At 40.8% G+C, this 10,277-nt stretch overlaps 1 protein-coding gene across 1 annotated transcript; it reads left to right on the top strand.

The window, feature by feature from the left end:
- The first annotated feature begins 1,433 nt into the window (after positions 1-1,433).
- Positions 1,434-6,757, top strand: LOC133473860 (histidine-rich glycoprotein-like). Its single transcript, XM_061765371.1, has 2 exons — positions 1,434-2,448; positions 6,370-6,757. Exons 1-2 carry the CDS (start codon positions 2,059-2,061, stop codon positions 6,454-6,456), a joined length of 477 nt encoding a protein of 158 aa, XP_061621355.1. The 5' UTR covers positions 1,434-2,058; the 3' UTR covers positions 6,457-6,757.
- The last annotated feature ends 3,520 nt before the right edge of the window (positions 6,758-10,277 follow it).

Genomic DNA, 10,277 nt, shown 5'->3' with positions numbered 1-10,277 from the left:
AAGACGAGCAAAGGCATTGACGTCGATGGTGATCGCTGACAACTCGAAGCAAGCCCCGGATAATACAAGAAAAAAAGAAGGCGTAAACAATAATGTATTCAAAAGAGCACTGTTAACAACAATCTAATCGGAAACAAGAAAATACAGAGAAATAGATCAAATATCCACTGCAAACATAATTATCTACGTTGAAATAGAAGAATAATCTACTGTTAAACAGAGCAAGAATCTAAAGAGAACCATATACTCTGAAATAAAACAACAATCTACCCTAAAATAAACACAAATGTACTAAAATCCACTGTGCTACAGGACAACCATCTTGACGTTAGCGAGGTGTTCTCGCTAACGAGAGCGAGCGTAAACACTAAGGTTTTGCAAGTGGAAACACACCGACATGTTTTATGCATGCGATGTCTCCAGATTTTTTTTTTCCCCCTTAAAAAAAAGAAAGATAAAGAAAAATGTCTGATTTATATGGAGTCTGCAGCTCCCGGCGTCATTAGCAGACTTTATCACTGACACTTAACGCTTTACAGCCTCGTTATCACGTCGCCTCAGTTTGTCACGAAAAAGGCCGACGATGCGCATAGACTCCCACGCTTTTTTTATTTTCATCAGGCGGTGGGTTGTTGCCACGTTCCTCCCAAAAAAATGGCGTTTGGTGTTTATTTTGAGACTAAACATCCTGCCGTAAGCAGAGCGAGAACAGTCACAATTGTGCGTAGAATGCTTGTGTGTGTTTTTTCCTTTCGGTTTGCATGCATAACTCAATGATGACATGTATGCCAGGTTGGACACGAAAGAAGGACAAAATTATCTATACAGGTTGGCCAGACAGAGGGATAGAGATGGGAAGGATGTGCAGCAGGTTAGGGTGATTAAGGATAGAGATGGAAATATGTTGACTGGTGCCAGTAGTGTGCTAGATAGATGGAAAGAATACTTCGAGGAATTGATGAATGAGGAAAATGAGAGAGAAGGGAGAGTAGAAGAGGCAAGTGTGGTGGACCAGGAAGTGGCAATGATAAGTAAGGGGGAAGTTAGATAGGCATAAAGAGGATGAAAAATGGAAAGGCAGTTGGTCCTGATGACATTCCTGTGGAGGTATGGAAGCATCTCAGAGAGGTAGCTGTTGAGTTTTTGACCAGCTTGTTCAATAGAATTCTAGTCCGTGAGAAGATGCCTGAGGAATGGAGGAAAAGTGTGCTGGTGCCCATTTTTAAGAACAAAGGTGATGTGCAGAGCTGTGGGAACTATAGAGGAATAAAGTTGATGAGCCACACAATGAAGTTATGGGAAAGAGTAGTGGAGGCTAGACTCAGGACAGAAGGGAGTATTTGTGAGCAACAGTATGATTTCATGCCTAGAAAGAGTACCACAGATGCATTATTTGCCTTGAGGATGTTGATGGAAAAGTACACAAAAGGTCAGAACGAGCTACATTGTGTCTTTGTAGATCTAGAGAAAGCCTATGACAGAGAACCCAGAGAAGAACTGTGGTACTGCATGGGCGTGGGCGTCGATGTGTGAGTGAGACGGGACTGCGCAGGCGTCGTCCGGCGGGACTGCGAAGGAGGAAGGAGTGCGCGCCGGTGCGAGTGTGTACAGTGGCAAGTGTTGTGACGGCGACCGGGGAAGTGTAGCGGAGGACCCATTAACGTTGAATGTGCAGAGGAGCTAATACGATCAAACACGATCATTGTCACGGAAGTGACGTAGGCGGTTTGAGTTTGAGCCTGCGCCCGGGAACTTGCAGCGCTTCTGTCTGGATGAACTCGAAGTGTCGGTTTCCTCTTCGAAGAGCACAACCCATCGCCCAGGTGTGAGGGAACCGGCCGGCGCGGCGGACCTTTTGGCGAGGGAGCGAAGTCCGCCGATGTGAAACGCGTCCTCCTTTTGCCGCGCACAGGCAAGGTAAACTTTCTGGTGTTTGGACGCCACTCTGTATTTGGGAACTTGTCGACAGTCAGCCAGCCAGTTGGGCTTTTCTTGGTCCTCGCAAAAGTCGCAACTTCTTCAACTGCTTTCTTGTCAAAATGGCTCAATATTGGGCGTATGATTCCAAACAACCTTTTTGACGCGGTTTCTTCTTGTCTTGCTGTGTTATCATGTGTGCCAATGGGCCTCCACCACCGACGGCTGGGCCTCCACCACCACCGACGGCTGGTCCTCCTCCACCACCGACGGCTGGGCTTCCACCACCACCACCGACGGCTGGGCTTCCACCACCACCACCGACGGCTGGGCCTCCACCACCACCACCGACGGCTGGGCCTCCACCACCACCACCGACGGCTGGGCCTCCTCCACCACCACCGACGGCTGGGCCTCCACCACCACCACCGACGGCTGGGCCTCCACCACCACCACCGATGGCTGGGCCTCCACCACCACCACCACCGACGGCTGGGCCTCCACCACCACCACCGACGGCTGATGCGGAAGGTGGCAGCGCAAAGCTATATGCAAACATTGCCAATAAAAGAAACAGGGGGCTGCCAAACCCCGCAATACTAAAGCACCGGAAATGGAGGGCGTTCCAAACCGTTAATAACTCTAAATTAATATGGGACTCAACACGTAAACCAAAAGGCATTCTTTGTGCACACTTAAATATACGAAGCATTTTAACGAAGTGATCAGGTCAATCACCTTCTCACTGACTCAAATATTGACTTCCTCTGCCTGTCTGAGACATGGCTCCATGAATCTTCGCCCTCAGCAATACTATCTGTACCTGGTTCTAAAATGTTTAGAAACGACAGACAGGGTTCTAAGGGAGGAGGTGTTATGATTTATGCCAAGGACACTTTTAATTGTAATGAAATACATGTTACAGATGAGAATGGATTAGAATTTCTTGGACTAACTGTTTCTTTGTCACAGCAAATGTCTTTTATTCTTGTAGTTATTTATAGGCCTCCCTCATCAAATGCCGCTTTCTATGAAAAGCTGGAAATGTTACTGAAACAACTCAATCTTGCAAAAGAGGTGATAATAATGGGTGACCTAAATGTTAATTGGGAAGTTAACAAAGTTAGGAAAAAATTGAAAAGGGTTATGGATGATATGGATATGACTCAGGTTTTTAATGGCCCTACGAGAATTACAAACTCCACCCGAACTCAGATTGATCTAGCCTTTACTAATAGGCCAGAAAGGATCTTGAAGCCATACAATATGCTCACAGGATTGTCTGATCACAATCTTATAATGGTTTCAAGAAAATTAAATAAAAAGCGCTTCAAACCCTTGGCCACCACTGAATCCAATAGGATACCAAAACATGAACAACAAAATTTCCAAGATTCCATCCAAGAAGTAAACTGGGATGTATTACTCGCTGGTAAAAATTTAGATGAGGATTGTTCTAAATTTGCCATCAAAATACAAGAAATTATTATACAATTTACACGGATAATTAAACTAAAAGCTAGAAAGAATGGCCTGCCTTGGTTAAACACATTTATTCTGAAACTGATGAAAGAACGCGATCATTCCTTGAAGTTGTCGGTCAAATCAGGATACAATAGACAGCACTTTATCTCACTGAGAAATAGGGTAGTGAAAGAAATAAGAAAATCTAAAGCTGACTTTTTCATTACTGCTCTGAATAGTGCGAAGGGAAATTCAAAAATAACCTGGAATTATATTAAAAAACTATTGGGTGATACACAAAATAACAAAACAAAACTAATGCAAATTCAATTAAATGGAAACATCCTGACGGAACCTCAAGTGATGGCTGATGCTTTTAACAACTACTTCATTGAATCTGTGTCAGAAATCTCTTCTAAATTTGCAGTAAAACAAATGAAGGAATACCCTGCATTGTCTGCAACGCAGTTATTTACTATTACAAATATTACTGAGACCAAAGTTATCGATTTAATTCATTCACTCAAACCATCTAAGGCAAAGGAGGTTTTTGGAATGGACACGAGCATGCTCAAAGATCTAGGTTCAACTCTTGCTCCTCCTATTGCCTCAATCATTAATCTTTCAATTTCATCTGGTCACTTTCCAAAGGCCTGGAAATCTGCTATTGTTACCCCTGTCTTTAAATCCGGTGACTCAACTTCTCTGAATAACTACCGACCTATAAGCATTCTTCCGGCCATTTCTAAAGTTGCAGAAAAATGGGTGTCAGAGCAGATTGTCCATTATTTAATCAGCAGCTCCCCCTCTCTCCACGCCATGCAGTTTGGTTTCAGATCCAAGCCTTCCACTGAAATGGCTACATGCCTCTTCATTGAGAAAATAAAATCTTCTCTGGACAAGGGTGGAGTTGTAGGGGCGGTGTTCTTGGACCTCAGGAAAGCTTTCGATACAGTAAATCACTCTGTTCTTCTTACCAAGCTCTCAAAATTTAACTTCTCTCGCAAAGCTGTGAGCTGGATTGAATCATATCTGCATGACCGAGCACAATCTGTATCAGTTAACAACTGCAGATCAGAGTCTCTTAGGCTAACCTCTGGAGTCCCTCAGGGATCAATATTGGGCCCCCTTTTATTTAGTCTTTATATCAACGATTTGCCCACTGTTTGCTCTGAAGCAGAGTGCGTAATGTATGCAGACGACACAGTTTTCTTTGTTCATGGTCGCTCCAAAGATACTGTTGCTGCTAAACTCACTAATACAATGTCCTGTGTCACAACTTGGTTGCAGGAGTGCTGTCTACAGCTAAACGTTTCTAAAACTGTAGGCATGTATTTCACTAAAACAAATAGAGTATCACCTGACCCCGATACTTGTTAATGGAGAAAAAATGCAAATTGTCAGCCAATACAAATATCTTGGGTTAATAATAGATTCACAGCTTTCCTTTAAAGCCCATATTGACAAATTGTGTAAAAATATCAAAATAAACCTCGCAAATTTCCGTGCAATTCGGAATGAAATGTCAACTGAAGCTGCAAAAATTGACCTGCATTCAATGATTCTTAGTCACTTTAACTATTGCATAACCAGTTGGTCCCAGGCTGGTCAGAATGCAAAAAAGCCATTGGAAGTTTTGTACAAACAAGTAATTAAAGTGATGGATAAAAAACCAAGGCACTATCATCACTGTGCAATTTTTAAAAAATACAGTCTTTTAAACTGGGACAGTCTTCACATATTTGCAGATTTAAATTTGATTAATAAAGTACTGCATGATTTGGCCCCAGCTCCTCTGGCTGAGTTCATCAGCCAAAGAAACAGCTCTGAGCGTGTCACTCGAGGCTCTGTCAGAGGTGACTGTCTCATTCCTCTGCGCAGGAGCACTTTCAGTAAGTCAGCCTGGTCAGTGAGGAGCGCTGGTGAGTGGAACTCAGTACCTGAGGAGGTTAAACTGCTTACAACATACAAGGCCTTCACAAAAAAAATGAAAATGTGGCTAGTTAGCACCTATAGCTGCCAACACTAAAAGACAAGTATGTTATGTTGTTTTTTTGTTATGATAAAAAAAATTATGGTTTTATTCTCTCTTAATAGTATAGTTTTATTATGTATCCTGTATTATATTGTCTTGTAGATGTATTTTACTGCTTTTTTACATCATGGCTAGGGGACTACAGATGAAAACTAGCCTTCTGGCTAATTCTGGCTTTTTTAACTATGTGGACTTCATGTGTTTTATGAAATTGCATTGTCCCCTTTCAAAAATAAACTGATAAACTGATAAACTTTATCACCTCCTAGGCAGGGACTGTTAATAGTTTGAAGTTTTGATTTTTATTGAAGGACATTCTTATTTTTTGGGTTGTTTTGTTGTTGGCCTTTGATAAAAGATTGACGTCAAAGAGAAAGGTAGTTGGAGATAGATAAATAGAAGAGGGAGAGACAGAAGAATTCATGTTCTCTATTTAAATACAAAACAACAAACAAATACCACTGATGTCTTTTATCGCAAATTTGATTTCTCATGTTTATAATATTAAAGTTTGTTTATTCCAGATTCAGTGTTTAAGCAAAATTCAAGTTTGTCGTCAATGATTGACTTTAACATTACATTTGTGCAGAAAAGGCAAACTTGCACCTTGCAGTGATTTTTCATGAAATATTGAGTTTGGCCCTCGACGGCCCAATTTTTAATTTTGGGCCACCGTGAAATTGAGTTTGACTCCCCTGCAGTGTTGATTGAAAGTGTGCATATTTTTAAACTTATTTATTTATGTTTTTTCTTGTTTAATTTTGAATGAAAGGCCAATATACAATTTTTAAACATGGATATTATATTTGTGTGTTAATTTCCAGTTTAAATGTGACAGTGTAAGATATGCTGCTTCTAATTAACATGACAAGATGCCTTCTGGAACAAATGTCGTGCCGCTGTTGATTGTTTCCTGTTTCTCCTTTTTTTTCCTCCCTCTTCCATCTCCTCAGTCAAGGCCTTCAACCCTGTTCCTCTACCTGCACCTGACCATGACACCAAGAGACGGACCTGCTCTCAACCCCAGGAGACGTGGATGAAGACAGAGCCACAGGATCTGGGGCCGTGACGAGCAGCTCTCTTGGCAGTCTCTGACCGAGGGCAACCCGACGGCCCTCGCTTTCACTCGGCCTTCCCGGGCAAGCGGGCAAGTACGTGTATTGCTCAACCGACACTCTGTATAAGGGCATGGAGAGGTAGAAGACCTGGTTCCCATTTCAGGCATCCCCCATCTATGGCACAGCAGCAGCGATGGATGGACAGTCGTAAATGACTGTGTGCTTGTGTGCAATTTGTTTTTGTACATAGTGTGTGTGTGTCTGTAATACTGCAAATTCTGCATGGGTGTAATCTTCTTTTTTTAACTGTATGTTCATTGCAGTATCTTTTGTCATGTTGATTCTTGTTAAAGTGGCACGAACCATTTTTCTAAATACAATAAATGTTTGAAGACAAGTGCTGAATACACATGCAAAGACATAACAATATAGTGCTGAATTGTTGAGCTGGAGTTTTCACCATTTGAATTTTCCTGAGTGTGTCTTCATCAGTGTGAGTAGTGTGACGTCATGTCATTACTATCTGATGGTGGATCTAAGAGGCAGTCTGCTTGTGATCCTCCACAGTGGCCCAGATGAGCAGTTTTTTCACTTTGGCCCTTTCTCGCTTTAAGGTGTGAGCATTTTGTTTTTGGAGGGTTTCCAATGGATTAAAGACATTTCACTTCTTTTTAATGGGGGAAATGGATTTGATAGACAAGCAAATTGAGTCCCTCTCACTGTTTGAAGAGGTGTATTTGTAGTTTATATGTAGTTTACCACCAAAAGTAGAAGTTTCTTTACAGTCTGTTTTAATCAATCAGCCACTTAGTTGATATTGACATCACAAAACAAACAAAATGCATGCACTAATGAGTTAATTTGATGTATTTTTTGTTCAAGAAAATTAAGCGCTGTCATTTCCAATAATGATACGTTTTGGAGCAATTGGTAAATAACTAATTCCCTTTCGAACGCCCCTTTTTCATTGCCAAAATCGAAAATTGAAAAGCACTGGCATAGCAGGTGTGGGAAAAGGAATGTACTATACTATCAAGTGGCAGTAATTAGTCATATTTTATATATCGTAGCTGTCAGGTAGAATCCTCTCACCTTCAAAATGACAACATTTCAGGAAATAAAAAAAATAATACAATTTGCTGTAATGTGAATTAGGAGCATGTCATCATAAAAGTGATACAAACTAAGCTTACCAGGGCTAATTCTCATCAGTTCCCTGCGGGAGGCTTTTAGCAAATATATGGACAAGAAGAAGAAACAATACAAGCTGGTACACAGAATACAAGACAATATATTTTTGTAAGTCTGTCACATAGTAATTACTTTTTTAAACATTTACGATTGCATTAAAAGCTTCTTGATCACTGCTACTCTCACCAGCACACTTGTGTGTCTTAGCCCGATGCTTATAAAAGAATCTTTGACCACAAACTGAGCAGGAAAAAGGTTTATCACCAGTGTGGGTTCTTGTGTGCATTTTTAAGCTTTCCATCACAGAGAATCTTTGGTCACAATCTGAGCAGGAAAAAGGTTTCTCGCCAGTGTGTGTTCTCATGTGTTCTTTTACAATGCTCTTATAAGCAAATGTTTTCCCACATTGAGAAAATTTCCATTGTTTGTTGTCAGCGTGACATGTCATCTCACCCTCTGACTGTTCATCATCATCTTCATCAGTGTGAGCAGTGTGACGTCATGTCGTCACCATCTGATAGTGGACCTAAGATGCCGTCTGCTTGTGATCCGACACAGTGGTCTCCATCACCCTTTGTTGTCATGTGTTGACGAGCTTCTGCTTGGAGGCTCCGCCCCTCTGCTCTCCTCCCTTGGACCTTCATCTTCATTCTTTAAAGATGGAAACTTGGTGATATCCTCCTCCTATTCTTCTTTGATGTGGTGGCACTCTGCGTCCTCCACTTCCTCTTTAATGTGAGGGGGCTCTGGCTCCTGCCGCTCAGTGCGAAGATCTTTTGTGATGTCTGCAAGACACAAGAAGACAAACACACGTGGTTTGGTAATTTTTTTCTGATGTTTTTTCCTTTAATATTGTTTATTATGGTTTAGATTTCTATTTCAGGCTAATGTGAAAGCCAGATGAGTTTGATATACAGGAAATGAGAAAATTGGCGAGGTCAACAACAACAATAAAATGTAAAAGTGTAAAATAACAAAGTTCATAAAAACAAGTTTCAATAAAAGGTAATACAGCGGACCCCTGCATACTCACGGTTTGGCCTTTGCAATTTTTGTTTAATGTAACAGTGGCCTCTTTAATATAAAATAATTTCAGGAGCAGTGAAAAACATGCAGTTAAAAATAATTTTACAAAGTCTCACCACATTCATCCCAACATTGCCGTTTACAAAGTTTGAGGGATACTGTACATGATTGCTGCACCTGTTTTTAGCAAATTAACCCTTTATTCAACATGTGCTTTTATGGAATGTCATATATAGAAGTAGTCATGATAGTAACAATTGAAGTAGTAGTACAACCCCAATTCCAATGAAGTTGGGACGTTGTGTTAAACATAAATAAAAACAGAATACAATGATTTGCAAATCATGTTCAACCTATATTTAATTGAATACACTACAAAGAGAAGATATTTAATGTTCACACTGATCAACTTTATTGTTTTTAGCAAATATTCATTAACTGAGAATTTTATGGCTGCAACACATCACGGGCATTCAATGTTGGTTTTTGCCTTGCCGCTTACGTGCAGTGATTTCTCCAGATTCTCGGAACCTTTTGATGATATTATGGACCGTAGATGATGAAATCCCTTAATTCCTTGCAATTGTACATTGAGGAACATTGTCCTAAAACTGTTCGACTATTTTGTCACGCACTTGTTCACAAAGAGGTGAACCTCGCCCCTCTTGGCTTGTGAATGACTGAGCAATTCAGGGAAGCTTCTTTTCTACCCAATCATGGCACCCACCTGTTCCCAATTAGCCTGTTCACCTGTGGGATGTTCCAAACAGGTGTTTGATGAGCATTCCTCAACTTTCTCAGTCTTTTGTGTTACCTGTCCCAGTTTTTTTGGAACGTGTTGCAGCCATAAAATTCTAAGTGAATGATTATTTGCTAAAAACAATCAAGTTCATCAGTTTGAACTTTAAATATCTTGTCTTTGTAGTGTATTTAATTAAATATAGGTTGAACATGATTTGCAAATATTGTATTCGGTTTTTATTTATGTTTAACACAACTTTCCAACTTCATCGGAATTGGGGTTTGAAATGTAATGGTAACTGTGTTTTTTGCTTTAGTAACAATGGCATTTATCCTCAAATACGGGGAATGCCTCTGTCTCTTCTTTTAATGCCACACATAGTGATACAAGTGTAGCATTATTTTTGCGACGTGATGGTGTTATTGAGAGGTGGATTAGATCATTGAAGAACGAGGTCCCAAACTCACAGCCCGCCACTGGAATGTTGTCAAGATAACCACTCCGTTGTGTTATGACCTTTTCAGATGTCCTCCCACCAAAAGCTTTTGAGAGAAATAAAACGACTCCGCTTGGTGTGTGTATTGTGACGCTTATAGTCGAACCACATCTGTGCACGTCCTGTTAATGCACGGGGATTTTGAATACTGTAAACACTTCAAAATAGTCAATTATGCTGGTGCACTTTGGGTAGGATTGAATACAGTTGGCATATTGCGTCGAAAGCAATCCTTTTCTGGCCACTGAATTAAGAAAGCTAGTTTCTCTGCTAAATTGGATGTTAGGAAGCGGTATGCTAGGTCTTTGTGGTGTATAGCTTTAGTTTCAACTTCATGTGAATGCAGGG

The sequence above is a fragment of the Phyllopteryx taeniolatus genome, unplaced genomic scaffold (genome assembly GCF_024500385.1).
Source record: "Phyllopteryx taeniolatus isolate TA_2022b unplaced genomic scaffold, UOR_Ptae_1.2 contig_59, whole genome shotgun sequence".
Classification (NCBI taxonomy): domain Eukaryota; kingdom Metazoa; phylum Chordata; class Actinopteri; order Syngnathiformes; family Syngnathidae; genus Phyllopteryx; species Phyllopteryx taeniolatus.
This window is presented reverse-complemented; position numbering and strand designations above follow the sequence as displayed.

Coding starts and splice junctions, on each gene's coding strand:
- LOC133473860 (XM_061765371.1), top strand. CDS start 2,059: ATGATTCCAAACAACCTTTTTGACGCGGTTTCTTCTTGTCTTGCTGTG. Junction 2,449..6,369: donor ACCGACGGCTGATGCGGAAG/GTGGCAGCGCAA, acceptor CCATCTCCTCAG/TCAAGGCCTTCAACCCTGTT.